General features: G+C 37.9%; 1 protein-coding gene across 1 annotated transcript; it reads left to right on the forward strand.

Annotated features, from left to right (window-relative positions):
• Positions 1–5,835: 5,835 nt before the first annotated feature.
• On the forward strand, positions 5,836–16,468 carry LOC120287783 (malate dehydrogenase, glyoxysomal-like). Its single transcript, XM_039301153.1, has 4 exons — positions 5,836–6,154; positions 6,277–6,366; positions 16,157–16,251; positions 16,353–16,468. Exons 1-4 carry the CDS (start codon positions 6,152–6,154, stop codon positions 16,423–16,425), a joined length of 261 nt encoding a protein of 86 aa, XP_039157087.1. The 5' UTR covers positions 5,836–6,151; the 3' UTR covers positions 16,426–16,468.
• The last annotated feature ends 772 nt before the right edge of the window (positions 16,469–17,240 follow it).

Genomic DNA, 17,240 nt, shown 5'->3' on the forward strand with positions numbered 1-17,240 from the left:
ATGGACAGCATATTGAAGTTCAGGGTAAAGGTGTAGTTGCTGTTAAAGGAAACCAGGGGGTGAAGTTAATCAAGGATGTCCTCTTTGTGCCAAATATTGACCAGAATCTGTTAAGTGTTGGTCAGTTAGTGGAGAAGGGCTATATAGTGAAGTTCGAAGGAAGGGAATGTCTCATTAAAGATACTGACAGCAATGAAGTCTTGAGAGTTCAAATGAGGGATAAAAGTTTTGTGTTCAAGCCAAATGAGATGCAGCGGATGGCTTTGAAGTGTACGAAGAGAACATAGAGTGTGGCACAAAAGATTGGGGCATGTTCATAGGAGGAGTATGCTGGTTATGCAGAAAAATGGCACAGTAGATGATTTACCAAGCTTGAAGGAAGAGCTTCCACAATGCGGAACACTGCATTCTTGGCAAACAAGCCAGATTTCCCTTCAAAGGAGGAGTCTCGAAGACATATCAAAAGCTGGAATTAGTTCACACTGATGTGTGTGGACCTATGTCTGAACCTTCTTTAAGTGGAAGTAGGTATTTTATTACTTTTACTGATGATCTGACTAGAATGAGCTGGATCTATTTTCTGCAAGCTAAGACTGGAAGTAGCTGATGTATTTATGAAGTTTAAAGCATTAGTTGAAAATCAAAGTGGGAAGAGAATCAAAGCTCTCGGGTCGGACAATGGATTCCGAGTATACAGCTAACAAATTCAAGGCGATTTGTGAGCTAGCTGGAATTGTACAGCAATTTACAGCCCCTTACTCACCTCAACGAGAATGGAGTTAGTGAGAGGAAAAATAGAAGCATTATGGAGATGACCGGATGTTTGATGCGGAAAAGAATTTGCCAAAAAGTTTTGGGCTGAGGCAGCCAACACTTGCTGTATTTCTTTTAAATAGATTACCTACAAAAGCTTTAGAGAAACTAACACCTCTCGAGGGCTGGCAAGACACTAAACCTTCTGTGAAAAATTTGAAGGTTTTGGAAGTTTGTGTTATACTCATATTCTGATGTCAAAAGGGATAAGCTTGATAAAAAGGCTGAGATTGGAATTTTTGTTGGATATAGCTCTCAATCAAAAGCTTACAGAATTTTCTATCCAAAGACAAGGAAGATTACTGTGAGCAGAGATGTTATGTTCTTAGAGGAAGATGAATGGAATTGGTTAAATGGAAGGAACACTGAATTGAAGCACTTTGAAAGACAACCTGAAACGATGTGGAGACTAATGAAATTACGGGAAATGGAAGAAAGTATAGATGATGAACTGTAAGAGGCACAAGGACACTTGCTGAGATCTATGAAAGGAGTAATGTGGCTGTGCTCGAACCATCAAATTTTGCTGAAGCCAAGGAAGATCGAAGTGGTTTGCAGCAATGCGGGAGGAGATGAAAATGATTCAAAAAAAAAATCAGACTTGGGAATTGGTAGACAGGCCATTAAATAAGAATGTAATTGGAGTTAAGTGGGTCTTTAGGAAAAAACTCAATCTGATGGCTCGTTAACAAGTATAAAGCAAGGCTGGTTGTTAAAGGCTATGCTCGGGTATGGGGAGTAGACTATTCTGAAACTTTTGCTCCGGTTGCAAGGCTGGACACAGTAAGACTCTTGTTAGCTGTTGCAGCCGATAAGGGTTGGACTATTTTTCAGCTTGATGTCAAGTCTGCATTTTTAAATGGTGAGCTTGAAGAGGAAATTTTTGTTGAACAACCTGAAGGGTTCTGTGTTAAAGGGCAAGAAGAGAGTGTATACAAATTGCATAAAGCTTTATATGGACTGAAGCAAGCTCCAAGAGCCAGTATGGAAAAATTGATCGATATCTCTTTGGATTTAGGTTTTAAAGAGCTTGAGTGAGTTCACTCTTTATATTAAGAAAGTGAATCATAGTGTGGTAGTTCTATCTCTATATGTGGATGATCTTTTGGTAACAGGAAATGATGTTCAGCTGATAGAAAATGTTAAGCAAGGCCTATTTGCTGGTTTTGAGATGACAGACTTAGGAAAAATGGCTTACTTCTTAGGTCTGGAAATCAAGCAAAGTCCTTATGAAATCTTCATTTGTCAGAGGAAGTACTTAAAGGAAATTTTGAAGAAATTTCAGATGGAAGAATGTCGAAGTGTCAGTACACCTATGGCAGCAAAAGAGAAATTGCAGAAGAATGATGGAACTGAAGCTGTGGATGTTTCGATGTACAGAAGTCTAATAGGTTGTCTCATGTACCTCACAGCAACCAGACCAGACATTTTATTTGCTGTAAGTGTTCTGTCCAGATTTATGAGTGATCCAAGTCAGCTTCATTTGATTGCAGCTAAGAGGATTTTAAGGTATTTAAAAGGAACCATGTTTTTTGGAGTGAAGTTTCAAAGGAGTCTAGAATTCAATTTACAAGGTTATTCTGATAGTGATTGGGCTAGCTCGATGGATGATATGAAGAGTACATCAGGGTACTGTTTCAGTTTAGGATCAGCTTGTTTCACTTGGTGTTCTAAAAAACAAGAAATTGTAGCTCAATCTACTGCTGAAGCAGAGTTTATAGCTGCTACTGCAGCAGCAAATCAAGCCTTATGGCTGAAGAAGATAATGAAAGATCTTTGGCTGAACTTCAATGAATGTATCAAGATCAATGTGGATAACCAAGCTGTAATTGCAATATCTCAGAACCCAGTTTTCATGGCAAAACTAAGCATTTCAAGGTCAAGTTCTTCTTTCTACGTGAGGTGCAACAAAATGGTGAGGTCATGCTGATTTATTGCAGATCTGAAGATCAACTTGCTGATATGTTCACTAAACCACTTCAAGCTGGAAGATTTGAGGCATTGAGAAAGAAAATTGGAGTATGCAGCAGCTACTAATCCGAGGAGGAGTTTGTTGGTTTTTTGATGTATCAGTACTGCTGTTTTTAGACTAAAGTTTCTCTGTTCTGTTTTTTATACTGTTCTAGTTTATTTTTCTCACTTAGTCAATTATGTTATGCAGTTGTTGTTGTGTTATTTAGGAAGTTAAGCACTTGTTCAGGTGCAGTTACAAGCTGAACGTGTGTGTGTGTGTGTGCAGTTATTTTTTTGGTTTAAGTCGTGTTCTGTACTTGACTTTTTTATTAGAACTGCAGAAGACAGTTTCCATGCTATGTTCTCTCTGTTTCCTCTGTTTTTTTCATCTTTCTTCCTCGATATCTATAGTTCTGGTTTTTCTGCTTCTTTGCTGCTTTAATCAGAATCAACAAGGTGAGTGACCTTCCGTTCTTTGCATAAAAGTGCATCTTGGTCATGCTGGCGCAGAGGAGGTTCTTCCCCTTGGCCCACTGAATGCGTACAAAAGGTCTGGAGTTTTATCTCGAAATTTTTACGTCTGCTTTGATTACACCAAAGGAAAATGAAGTTTCTTAATTTCTGCTTTTGTTTGTTATCCTGTAGAGCTGGCTAGAAAAAGGCAAAGAAAGAGTTGGAGTTGGTTGAGAGTATTCAGTAGCGCATTTCAAATATCAAGAAGTGACCGATTTAAAGACGTGGCTTTTTGCAACAAAAAAAGATGTCCTCTTCATTGTTTCCGGTTATTTTCTACACAAAATTGGTTATCGGGAATAACCTGTTCAGATCTAGAAGGATATCGAAATTTATTTGGCATAGCTGACGTAGAAAAATCACCGGTTTTATTTGTCTAGATGTATCGTACTTAATTTGTTATTTGTGTAATAGCAAGACGGACGGCTGTTTGTATATCATTGTTCCATGTCCATCTTTCTTGTGTTCGCTTTCTCCCGACTTTCTTATGCACCTGCAAGGTCACCTCCTAGTGGCACTCTCGGTTGTGCAGCGTTCACAATATGCAAATGAGAAACAGAGGTTGCTGAATAAGCTGAAGCTCGTCTTTGGCACTGGGCTTGCCTCTAGAGATTCGCCCTAATAACCGGCGGCAATATCTCACATCAAGTTTTCTTTACACGGAGTACTCCGATTAAAAGATTACCTACTGAGTTCATTTATTTTTGCATGAAAAAACAATTGATTTGCATAAAAGACCAAAAAAAAAGAGACAAAAAGCCTTAGAACATTATCTTGAAGTTGGACGGGCATCATGGAATTTGCTGCAGTACATGTCTAGTGGCTACTTGCTCATCACCGACTGATGACGAATGAGTCTTGCTTCAAGTGGTAAAAATAATTTGAAATGCGGTTTGCAAGTCTTGCTCTATTAGTCCTGAAATTATTTTACATTGCAATGACAATTTGGAAGATATTGACAGAAGTGACAGAGCATTTGGATCTAGATTAAGAGCCTTGTGCCCTACGAGAGAAGTTGGACTGCGGCATAGCAAGAGCAGGGTCACTCCTGGCTTTTGGAACCCTTAATATGTTTTTTAGAGAGATGAGCTCTGCTACACCACTTTCCAGTGTTGTGGGTAGAGGAGTGGGATGGAGTAATGATGCCGCAATTGGCTCGGAGTCGTCAACCAACGCCATCAAAAATTGAATGGAGCACATGTGATCTCGATAACTAGCGTATGGATTCGCATTAACCTTACGCTCTCATGTAGGCTCGGAGAGTGCAAACAGATCCCAAGTCGACTAGATCCAACCGGAAAAACTGGAGATAGACTGCCTCTGTTCCTATGTCATGGTGAGCCAAAACACTATTGGCAGTTTAGCATAACGATAAACTGTAGAATAATAGATGGTGTTGTGGATCTACGTTGATGATTTGGTGGTTTTTGCTACCCCTAATTTTCGAGCCTTTCAACACATATTTTTTACAATTTCATCAGATATCGTGTAGGTTTTATGGATGTCTTCCTGTCACGTGTAACCATCATTTTCTCCCCTTCAAAAACTTAGGCATGGCTTAGCTCTCAAATAATAATTTGAACCATCTTCGCATGGTTTGATCAGGTTGTGAGACTTCGGACTCATCTTTGAAGCGTAACAAAAGGTCTAAAGAAAAGAAGATTCTCAAAACTAAATATTGGACAATGAATCAGTTAAACTGACCTAAAATTTGATTAGGACACGTTGAAAAAACCTTGGGGGCTAGTTTTAATCAGTAATGAATCGGTCTAGAAGACCTCGAATCAATCAGTCACAGCATTGGGCTAGTTCCTTTTATAGTGGTATTGAACTGCTCTCACTAACGAGGTATTATAAATTCCAGGATGATTTTATTAGCTCAAAGGAAAATTAATCTGATTCTAGTATGTTCTTTGCTAGTCACTCTTTTTCGAGACAATGCCATGAAAGCCAAAACGGGTTTTCCTTTCCTTAGGATAGCATAGACGTTTGCTAAAATATCTCATCATTTTCTTAAGGGCTTGTGACAAGCTTCAAAGTTTTGAAGCTGCCTAAGGAATACACCGTTACAAGAAAGCTTTTTTTCCTCAGACACATGACTGCATCCTTAATCATGTTAGAGCTCTAGATCCTTTAAATTTACCGGCCATTTTGAAGATATACTCTGCCAAGAACTTTCTATATGAGAAGGATGAGATTTTCTCAAGAATCACATCGTTGGTTACATGTGGGCATATATCTTTCTCAAGTCAACTTTATGGCGTGAAGCCTTTACCTATGCACTGTCATGAACAGAAGAGAGCTTGATATTATCTCTACTAGAATTTGATTACCGCAACCTTGAAAATTTTTCCATTACCGCTGCCCTAAGAAATGTGTTAATATAAAGATTTTTGTCCAAATTATTGGGAAACCTTGCACGTGAAAGTATGTAGAAGGTGATCACTTTGTCTTGGGCTATTGGTAGAAGCAAGCAGTTTTGGAGGGTACCTAAGTTTCTGATTATTTTGTCTGGTCCTCTGGTCCTCATTAAGGAAAACAAAGGAAGGTGACAAAAAAGACTATAGAAACATAGCACCGTATACATCTCTCGCTGTTATATTAAGAGAATGATTTGCATTTTGATGATAAGAGGAGAAGTTCATGTGGTGACAGGATTGTTAGATATATCAGATTTTCTAAAAGTGATTGCTGATTTCTAACCGAAACTGTATGATTTTTGCATCTGTTTCCACAATGAAATTCTGACATGACATCTTAGGCTTTGCTTCTCTGCTTCCTTACATTTTTGTTCTGAAGCCAACTGAATTGTGTACGTTTGTGCCTTGACAACTATCAGGCTAAAGCTGGAGTTGGCTCGGCAACTCTCTCGATGGTCAGTCCTTTTTTTGGCCCTTGGGATGTAGTTTGATCTCTTTCATGACCAGGCAATTTGATGGCTTTTTGATATGCGGACTCTTTTCATATGCTAAAATAATGTGAAAATGAAATATGCAGGCATATGCTTCTGTGAAGTTTGCTGATGCATGCCTGCGTGGGTTGAGGGGTGATGTGGGTATTGTCGAATGTGCATTTGTTGCTTCTCAGGTTTGGTGCCTTGAAAGAACTTATCGAGATTTGAAAATCTTTGTATTTCTCTCTGAAATAGCTAGTATAAGCACCTAAAGGGGGGGTGAATAGATGAAAAATAATTTTCGAGATAAGAGAGCAATACTAAGCAGACAATAGAAAGGAAATTCTCCTTTAGTTAACAAAACGAATTATGATCAAAGTAAAGTAGAGAGTAGGGAAGAAAAAATTGAACACAAGGTTTATAGTGGTTCGGCTTATTCTAAGCCTACGTCCACTCTTCCGCACTGACAGCCCACCGGCTGGATTTCACTATGAACAAAAGAGATGTTACAGCAATATTCTCCCTTGATTCCACAGTGTAGATACTCTACCACACTTCCTCAAGGTTTCTCACGAATATAGACTCTCTTTTGCGTACAAGATTTCGCTCAGTAAATGAATTGACTAAGAACAAAGAGTTTCAGACTTTGGAATTCTTCTATTGTGCACACACTCGAACAACTGTAACGTCTTCCTTATATACTCCTTTATGCCATCATACCCGTTAGCACTTACCAAAGGAATTCTTCTAACCTTCTCGTTGGACAGAATCAATTAGGAAGATCATTCGAGCTATTTAAGGAACATGTCGATAGCCCATAAATCCTGCTCGCCCATACAATCAGGATTTTGGTTTCCATAAGTAGAACCTTCCAAGTATACTTCGCTAATCATCGGATCCTTAATCAATCTTGATTCGAATAAATGATTCTGTTATGTCATATCCAGCCAAGAGATCTTCGTCAGTCGATAAGGTCAAATCCTTAACGAAACATCCAGTCTTGGATAGACCTTCTTCGACAAACTAGAAACTGTCAATGAGAATAGACTTTGAGTCTTGAGTCTGGCAGTCTGGAGGTCTTCAAACTTTAAATAGTAGAGTCTGCAAATCTTCAGACTAGACTGATGGAAACGTTTTGTCAGCTTCAAAACACTTCACGAAGATTTCTCCAACAATCTCCCCCTTTTTGATGGTGACAAAACTTTCCTGCAGATTTGGATAACTTTGACCTGCAAAACATTACTCAAGCAAATATGGATATCTCATAAAGATAAATGGCTTAATGATAACACTAGAATCCGCAACCACAGAAAATAAGTTAGTCTTGCATGTGAGTAAAGCCATTCATAGGATACCAATAGTACTTAATATAAGCAGTCAAACCCAAATCCTAAATTCAGTCCACATTCAGACACAAAAGTCAAGTCAAACATCAAAACAAACATCAAAAGTTCAAGTTCAAAGTTTCAAATCTTGCATCTCTCCCCCTTTTTGTCATCATAAAAAAGGTTGAGATGGAAAGAGAATGGAATCAAGATTGCTTGGGAACACGAACAAGTTGGAAATCTCCCATTGACTGGACAATGCCTTCCAGGTTTTTCAATTATTCCTTCAGTTGAGCTACATCTTCACCCTTAGCATTTGCTTGAATCTGAAGAGCAAGGGTTTGGATCTGATCATTCAAAGAAACTGAAGAAGCTTGACCTGCATTCTGCAAATTCTGAACTTCGCATCCCAGAGCATATATCTGACCCCGCATTTCCAAGAGAACATCAAGAATTCTGCGAAAATCTGCTGAATTATCAGTATGCGTATTGGCTTCTGCACGATCAGATGGAGTAAAGGCAGATGATGGCAAATCAGCATAGTCACGCAGATTGGGCGATGAAACATCATGTCCCTCCTCAGGAAATTGAGAGGCATAGATGTCCTCTGGATCTGTTGCTGGAGAGCGACCGACTTCCTTCATTGGTAGCGTGGATATGAGGACATTTCTCTTTTCTCACGGTCTCCCCCTATTTCCAGTCTTCAGGTGGAGAAGAGTGTTCCTCATGCTCTCATTCCTCTTGATTTCCTCTTTCCTCTTCTTCTTCTTCTTCTTCTTCTTCTTCTTCTTCTTCTTCAAATCTTCTTCAAATCTTTCCTCCTCTGCATCTCTTTTTTTAGCTTTTCGCTCCTCTGTTTCTTTCTCCTCTGCTTCTTTCTCTTCTGCTTCCAAATCTTCTCTTTCTCCAGTCCTCTGTTCTGTGTCTTTCTCTTGTCGTTCCATTGATTCTTGAACAGAACGACTCAGGTTCTTCAATGCCATAGCAGAAATGGTGACGTCATCCTCATCTTCTTCATCTTCAACGATGAGAGCTCTTCTTTTCTTGGATGGAGCAACCATGGGCTCCTTCGCTTTTCTTTTTGCTACCGAAGAGACTTAATGAGTTTTGATAGGAGTTTTCTCCTTGAATTTCTCCAATGCCTTGTTGAGTTCCTTCAGACGCATTTTAGACACCATTTTCAGTCCCACCACCATTTGATCACAAGATCGAACATAGAGAATTCGTGGAGGCTAAACATTCAAATATCTAAATAACTTTGTCACAAGAGCTGGATAAGGAAGTTGACCCTTGTCCTTCACCATTACTCTATACATGTGGAATATAATAGTGTGAGGAAGAGAAAACTTTTTCCTAGCATTGATGGCATACATCAAATTTGCCTCTGAGTTTGAAACATCAGTTTTTGAAGTAGACTTTGGTCTGAGGCAATTAATCACAATCTTGTGAAGCAGAATGTTAAACGCACGCATCCTTGAGTAGGAAATCCTTCCCTCTGTCCTTCTATCCTTAACAAGTTCCAATGTAGCACGAGCAATAGACACATTGATAGGTTGATATCTCCTTATTTCAACCCCAATCACATCAGCCAACATATCTACATCCACCACATAATCCTGATCTCGGACAATAAAAGAGAATCTATTCGCATCCAGGAAACTGAGATTCGAATAGAAGTATGCAGTGAGTTCAACATAAGCTTCTATAGATTCAGAACAGAACTGTTCAAGTTGAAGAAGACTGAATTTTTCCCTCAAATTGACATTCACTGAGTTAAGGAAATCAAAATCTACACTTCTAGGGTTTATCACCCCACGCTTCAACAACTTAGAGTAAAGATGCTTGTGATCTTCCGATCGAAACAAGTCGGTCCTTTTTCCCTGAATTTTTGCCGCAACACTCATTCTCGGTTGAAACTGACTATACAACTTGTCATCATCATTCCCATCTGGCTTATTCAGCCCTCTAACACGCCGATCACTTGGGATATTAGCAAGGGTTTCTTCTGCCGACCCCGCAGGGGCAATTCCCAAACGTTCCATATTTCGTAAGAAGATGTACTCATTACCATACCATTTGTCCTTAAGAAACTCATCGATGTAGTTCAATGGAGTACCGCTCCTCTTTAGAGCACGATAAAGCTTATAAGTAAAATAGGGCTTATGAATTCTTACAGGTTCTACGCCTTCGATGATTTCTTCATTTTCTTGATGAGCAACATCCTGTGGACTAGATGGAGGAGATGGACGCTGCTGAGAATGTTGTGGGCTCTGCTGCTGACTAGGAGACTCTTCTTCCTCGGTGAGATCAAAGTGCGTAGGCCCCTCACACATTTGCTGCGGTCCCCTGTTTGCGATCCTCAAAGACTTCTTTTGAGACGACATCTTTCACAGTCTTTGAAAGATTCCAAACTTGACTTTCCCAAGAAAGATGACAACTTTTCGAATATTAAACAAGAGAAGAAGACAGGAGTGGAAGATCGATGCTTTTTAGGGTTTTTGGAGTAAAACGAAGAGGAACAGACAATATATAAGTCAGTCGAAGAGAGGCATACAAAACGTCGTAATGGAAAGTAAAAAGATGCCCTTTTAAAAATAACTACCATTTTCAAAAGAAAAAGATAACTGCCATTTTAAAAAAATTAACTCCTTTTTGAAAAAGAAAGATTGCGATAATCACAGAATAATAGCAAAAAATCAATTATGGATAGATGATCGTACCTTTTCGAGATTTAATCTGAGAGAGAATAAAATAACTTACAGTAAAAAATCTTGTTTGTTTGAGTCTGAGAGTCTCTAGACTTTAACTTCTTCAAACCTCAAGATGTTGAGTTTGGAACGAATAACTTCAAATTGATTTTTCTCCAAAGGCTTTGTAAATATATCCGCCAGTTGGTTCTTTGAGTCAACAAACTAAATCGAAACTTCTCCATTTTGAACATGATCTCTAATGAAGTGATGTCGAATCTCTATATGCTTTGCTCTTGAGTGAAGAATTGGATTTTTGGTGAGATTGATTTGGTGTTGTCACGCTAATCTTCGTGCATGAATCTTCAATTCCCAAGTCTCTTAGCTGTTGTTTTATCCACATAATTTGTGAACAACAACTTCCAAGAGCTACATACTCTGCTTCTGCTGTAGAAAGAGCTATTGTATTTTGCTTCCTTGAAAACCAAGACACCGTCCTGCTTCCAAGTAGTTGACAGTACCCGAGGTGCTCTTTCTATCAACTCTGCAAACAGCTAGATCTACGTCTGAGTATCCAAGAAGAGTAAAGTCTCCATTTTTAGGATACCAAAGACCAAGACTTGAAGTTGATGCAATGTATTTGATAATACGCTTTGCAGCACTTAGATGAGATTCTTTAGGGTCTGCTTGAAATCTAGCACAAATGCAAACACTAAACAAAATGTCAGGTCTAGACATAGTAAGATAAAGAAGTGAAAGAACCAATGATACTCCTGTATAGCTTCTAGTCAACTTTCTTTCCTCCTTCATCTTTGTCTATCTTTAAAGAGCTTGACATTGGTATATCAGTCTTTTTGCAATTTTCCAGTCCAAACTTTTTGACAAGATCATTAACATATTTTTCTTGATGAATAAAAGTCCCTTCCTTCAATTATTTCACTTGAAGTCCAAGAAAGAAGGTTAGTTCACCCATCATGCTCATTTCAAATTCATCCGGCATAGACTTAGAGAATTTCTTGCACAAACTTTCATTAGAGGATCCAAAAATAATATCATCAACATATATTTGAACAAGCAGAAAACTTTTGTTTTCTCTTTTGATAAATAGAGTAGTGTCTACTTTACCTTTTACAAAGCCGTTTTGAATTAAAAACTTACTCAGCCTATCGTACCAAGCTCGAGGTGCTTGCTTTAAACCATATAAGGCCTTTTTCAGTCTACATACTAAGTTTGGTTTCTTGGGTCTTCAAACCCAGGTGGTTGTTCCACATAGACTTCCTTATGGATAAATCCATTCTTGAAAACACTTTTGACGTCCATTTGGAATAACCTGAAATTCTTATAATAAGCAAAAGCAAGTAATAATCGAATTGCTTCTAACCTTGCTACTGGTACGTAAATCTCGTCATAGTCTATCCCTTCTTCTTGCATATATCCCTTGGCCACGAGTCTTATTTTGTTTCTTACGACCTTTCCTTTCTCGTCCATCTTGTTTCTGAAAACCCATTTAGCTCCAATAATAGATTTATCTTTCGGTTTAGGAGTTAACTCCCAGACATCATTAATGCTGAATTGCCTGAGTTCTTCTTGCATAGCTTCAATCCAGCTTTCATCAGATAAAGCTTCTTATATGTTTTTGGGTTCTATTTCAGAAATAAGAGCCACAGCACTAGACTCTTCGCGCCTTTTAGATCTTGTGCGAATTCCTTCATTAATGTCGCCAATAATGAGATCTTTGGGATGACTGAACTTATGCTTCCAGTTACTGGTTGGTTTGTCGGATTGATGATCACCTCCTTCATTTGAATCTTCAATAATCACTTGTTGCTGGTATTTCAAAGTCTGAGCTGCTTCTTGAGATTTAGACTTTGTAGAGTCTGGAGCAGGTTCAAATTCTTCAAGATGAGTTTGTATAGATTCATTTTGCATAGAATCTTGGAATTTGACATTCATTGATTCCTCCATAGATTTAGTCTTCTTGTTGTAGACTCTGTAGACTTTGCTTGAGATTGAATATCCAAGGAAGATGCCTTCATCTGATTTTTATTCAAACTTGCCAACTCGATCATTTGAATTTTTCAATATAAAGCATTTGCATCCAAACACATGAAAATATGAAACAATATGCTTCTTTTCTTTGAATAACTCATAGGGTTTTTTTTTTTTCCAGAATAGGCCTTAGAAAAACTCTATTAATGATATAACATGCTGTAGAAACTGCTTCAGCCCAAAATCGTGAAGAGATGTTACTTTCAATTAAAAGAGTTTTAGCCATTTCTTGAAGCGACCTATTCTTTCTTTCCACAACTCTGTTTTGCTCTGGAGTATATGGAGAGGAGAACACATGCTGAAAACTAGATTCATCACAAAATTTTGTAAAATCTTGATTTTCAAATTCACCTCTATGGTCTGTTCTTATACTTGAAATAACATACCATTTTTCATTTTGAACATTTTTAGCAAACTTTTCAAAGTAAGAGAAGGTTTTAGACTTACTTGCTAGGAAATATACCCAAGTAAATCGTGAGTAGTCATCCACAATTACTAGGCAATATTTCTTACCTCCAATGCTCTGAGTTCTGGTTGGTCCAAAGAGATCCATTTGCAGAAGCTGTAGTACACGATTAGTGGAAACTTGATTTATTGATTTAAAGGAATTTCTTACCTGCTTTCCCAATATGCATGGTGTACATAGATTAGACTTTTGGTATGATAGATTGGGTAGACCACGAACAAGCTTCTTTGCTGAAATTTTGGCTATCTGCTTCATATTGATGTGCCCAAGCTTTCTGTGCCATAAGTTCGCTTCGTCTTGAATTGAGATTAGACATTGCGATTAATCTGGTTTCACATCCAAGAGGTAGATATTTCCATGTCTTCGACCCATGAATGACTGAGTAGAATCTTTACTAGTTCATGAACATATTCCCTCTTGAAAGTTGATTTTGAAACTGGTATCACACAGCTGACTGATACTGAGCAGATTGTAGTTGAGTCCTTCCACTAAAGAAACATTGCTTATTGTGAGGTTTCCAATCTTTACAGTTTCAAATCCCACAATTTTTCCTTTGTTGTTTCCTTCAGATGAGACTTTTCCACCATTTACTTGAACGAGCTTTATGAAGCAATTTGAATCTCCTGTCATATGTCTTGAGCATCCACTATCCAGATACCATTTTACCTTCTTCTTGATAGTAACCTGCATTTAAAAAAGAGACTCAAACTTTCTTTGGTACCCATATTTTCTTGGGTCCATTGGTGTTAGTATGATATGTGGTTTTTGCCCAAACTTTCTTAACAAGTTTCCAAACCATATGACATTCTTTTTCAAAATGATCTGCACTATTGCACTTTGAACATCTGAGAGCATTGCGACCTACTGGTTTTACAAAGATCTTTTTAAAATGATTTTTGTAAGCGTCTCTTGAGGGTCTTTGCTTAATTCTTTCCTTCACTTTAGGAAAATCAATTAAAGGAATAGTTTCCATAGTCATTCCCAAACCAGATTTATTGAAATAAGGTCTTTGTACTGAAAGAATTTTCTCAAGTTTCTCAGATCCTATAGAAAATCTTTTGGAAACATTTGATATGTCATTTTTTAAAAATGCATTTTCTTTCGAAAGATTGTCTTCACTTTCTTTAAGAGTAGAAACATTCATGTCTAAACATTTCACCTTTTCTTTCAAAACATTTTCCTGTTGTTTTAGTGTAGTGTTTTCCTTTTTAAGTTCGGAAATCCTTTTAAAAGAAGTCTTAAGACTAAAACACAACTCATCAATGTATTTAGAAACTTTAATGGAGATTTTAAAGTTACTCACCTCAAATTCATTGTCCGAATCTGAGACAGTCTCGGAGTTTGAATCCGAATCCGATTGTGCCATTAGACATATATTGGCATAATCATCATCACTTTCTTCACACTCGTATCACTCCAGTTTTCGCTTTAAGAGCCTTTCGATACTTTTCAGCTTTTCCTTTCTTCTTCCTCAGAAGAGGATAGTTGGGTCTGATGTGTCCATTTTTCTTACATTCAAAGCAAACTACATCTTTGTTTGATTCATCATCCTCAATAGACTTAGTCTATTGCTTTTAAAAACTCTGTTTCTTTGGATTGAATCTTCTTCCTTTTCTGTTCAGCTTTTTGAATCTTCTTATCATGAGAGCAAGCTCCTCATCATCCATATCGTCTTCAGAATCTGTAACATCAGAATCATCATTGGATTTTAATGCAATGGATTTCTTATCTTTAAGATCTTCGTCTTTATTGATTCGCTCCACTTCATAAGACTGAAGAGTCCCAACCAACTCATCGACAGATAGTGGCATGATTCTTTGTGTCTTTCTTATTGAGGTCTTTATGTGATTCCAATTCTTGGAGAGTCCACGCAGTAGCTTGTTTACTTTCATGGGATCAGAAATTGGTTGACCTTGATTTTCAAGACCATTCACGATTTCTAAAAACGACTAAACATGTCGTTATAGATTCTCCCGATTTCATTTTGAAGGCTTCATATTGATCGAGGAGAATGTTGATTCTGGTCTCTTTCACTCGATCGGTTCCTTCATAGGTAATATGTAATCTATCCCAGACTTCTTTCGCTGAAACACAAGAAGATATTCTGTTATATTCAGTAGGTGACAAAGCATAATATAAAGAATAAATTGCTTTTGCATCAAGAGCTTGTCTCTTGATTATCTCTTCCTGAGTCATTTCACTAGACTCAACAGCTTGTTTTCCTCTCTCTAAGGCAGGTGCAACTTTAGGAATGATTCCTTTTTCTATAACGTCTCATTCTAGAGGATCCTTTGATCTTAGGAACGCCTTCATCTTGTTTTTCCATATGTTGTAATCATTTCCATCAAAGTAAGGCGGTTTGGTATTGCTTTCCCCTTCTACCAGCCTTGGAGCTAACATACTAGCTATGGATCTTTAACTCTAAAGTAAAACACTTCAACAAAGTGAGTACACAGACTTTGATACCAAATGAGATAGCTAGTATAAGCACCTAGAAGGGGGGTGAATAGGTGAAAAATAATTTCTCGAGATAAGAGAACAATACTAAGCAAACAATAGAAAGGAAATTCTCCTTTAGTTAACAAAACGAATTATGATCAAAGTAAAGCAGAGAGTAGGGAAAAGAAAATTGAACACAAAGTTTATAGTGGTTTGGCTTATTCCAAGCCTACGTCCATTCTTCCGCACTGACAGCCCATCGGCTGGATTTCACTATGAACAAAAGAGATGTTACAGCAATGTTCTCCTTTGATTCCACAGTGTAGATACTCTACCACACTTCCTCAAGGTTTCTCACGAATATAGACTCTCTTTTGCGTATAAGATTTCGCTTAGTAAATGAATTGACTAAGAACAAAGAGCTTCAGACTTTGGAATTCTTCTATCGTGCACACACTCGAACAACTGGAACGTCTTCCTTATATACTCCTTTATGCCATCATACCCGTTGGCACTTACCAAAGGAATTCTTCTAACCTTCCCGTTGGACAGAATCAATTAGGAAGATCATTCGAGCTATTTAAGGAACATGTCGATAGCCCATCAATCCTGCTCGCCCATACAATCAGGATCTCGGTTTCCATAAGTAGAACCTTCCAAGTATACTTCGCCAATCATCGGATCCTTAATCAATCTTGATTCGAATAAATGATTCCGTTATGTCATATCCAACCAAGAGATCTTCGTCAGTCGATAAGGTCAAATCCTTAACGAAACATCCAGTCTTGGATAGACCTTCTTCGACAAACTAGAAACTGTCAATGAGAATATACTTTGAGTCTTGAGTCTGGTAGTCCGGAGGTCTTCAGACTTTAAATAGTAGAGTCTGCAAATCTTCAGACTAGACTGATGGAAACGTTTTGTCAGCTTCAAAACACTTCATGAAGATTTCTCCAACACTCTCAAATCCAAAATGAAACCACCGATAATTTTCTTTGTTGTCGTCCCCATATTTAAGGTAACTGAGCTTCCGTTCTTTGCATCCAAAGTGCGCCTCGGTCGTATTGGGGCTGAGGAGGTTCTTCCTCTTGGCCCACTGAATGAGTATGAAAGGTCTGGAATTTTAATAATCCTGAGATATTTAAGTCTGCTCTAATTACACATCAAAGAAAGACAAAGTTTTCTAATTTCGGCTGTTGTTTGTTAACCTGTAGGGCTGGCTTGGAAAAGGCAAAGCAAGAGTTAGCAGAGAGTATTCAGAAGGGCGTTTCATTTATTAAGAAGTGAATGAGTTAAAGACGTTTCTTTTCGGAAAGAAAGAGATGGCCTCTCCATGGTTTCCGGTTATTTTCTACTAAGAATTGGTTCTTGGGAATAAGTGGTTTAGACCTGGGAAGACATCGAAGTTATTCAGCATAGCTGACTTAGGAAAAAATGGAGGATTTTCTTTTCTTGAATGTAATGCACTAGAATGGTGATGTGTAATAACGAGGTGGGAAAGCGTTTGTATATTATAGTTCTATGTCCATCTTTCTTGTCTTTGTCTTCGTGTTTGCATCTTGCGTTTTCGACTTTCTTATGCACCTGCAGTGTTGCCTCCGAGTTGCACTTCATTTGTGCAATGTCGCAATAAGCAAATAAGCGGGAGCCTGTTCTTGGCACTAGGCCTGAAGTTTAGGAGATTCAATTGCAGCTTTTTGTGGCTTTGTACATAAGTTCGTTCGTTTCATGGAAAATAATTTCCAGAAAAACGTTTTCCCGATTTTCCGGCATTCGTTTCATGGAAGATGAATTCCTTGAGGAAAATGTTTTCTATCAAAGGAAAAAAAGTCTTCTAAAGTAGAGGAAAATGTTTTCTACTTTTCAAAAGTGGAAAACATTTTCCTCACTTGATCTCTCTTACCTTATCCGTCTATAAATCCTTACTTCCTCCTCTCATTTCTTCTGCTTCTTTTCTTTTTTAATTCGAATTATTTTTTAATTTTCTTTTTCTTTTTAATTCGAATTATTTTTAATTTCCTTTTTTTTTTTTCTTTTACTTTTTTTTTATCATCTTCTTCTTTCTTAGCTAGTCGTCGGACCAGGTGAACCTCAAGCTCGTT

Source organism: Eucalyptus grandis, chromosome 8, assembly GCF_016545825.1.
Source record: "Eucalyptus grandis isolate ANBG69807.140 chromosome 8, ASM1654582v1, whole genome shotgun sequence".
NCBI lineage: Eukaryota > Viridiplantae > Streptophyta > Magnoliopsida > Myrtales > Myrtaceae > Eucalyptus > Eucalyptus grandis.

Excerpts from the sequence above, each read along its gene's own strand:
- LOC120287783 (XM_039301153.1), top strand. Across the intron at positions 6,367-16,156 it reads GTGCATTTGTTGCTTCTCAG|GTAACTGAGCTTCCGTTCTT; the intron begins GTTTGGTGCCTT and ends CCCATATTTAAG. Across the intron at positions 16,252-16,352 it reads CCACTGAATGAGTATGAAAG|GGCTGGCTTGGAAAAGGCAA; the intron begins GTCTGGAATTTT and ends GTTAACCTGTAG.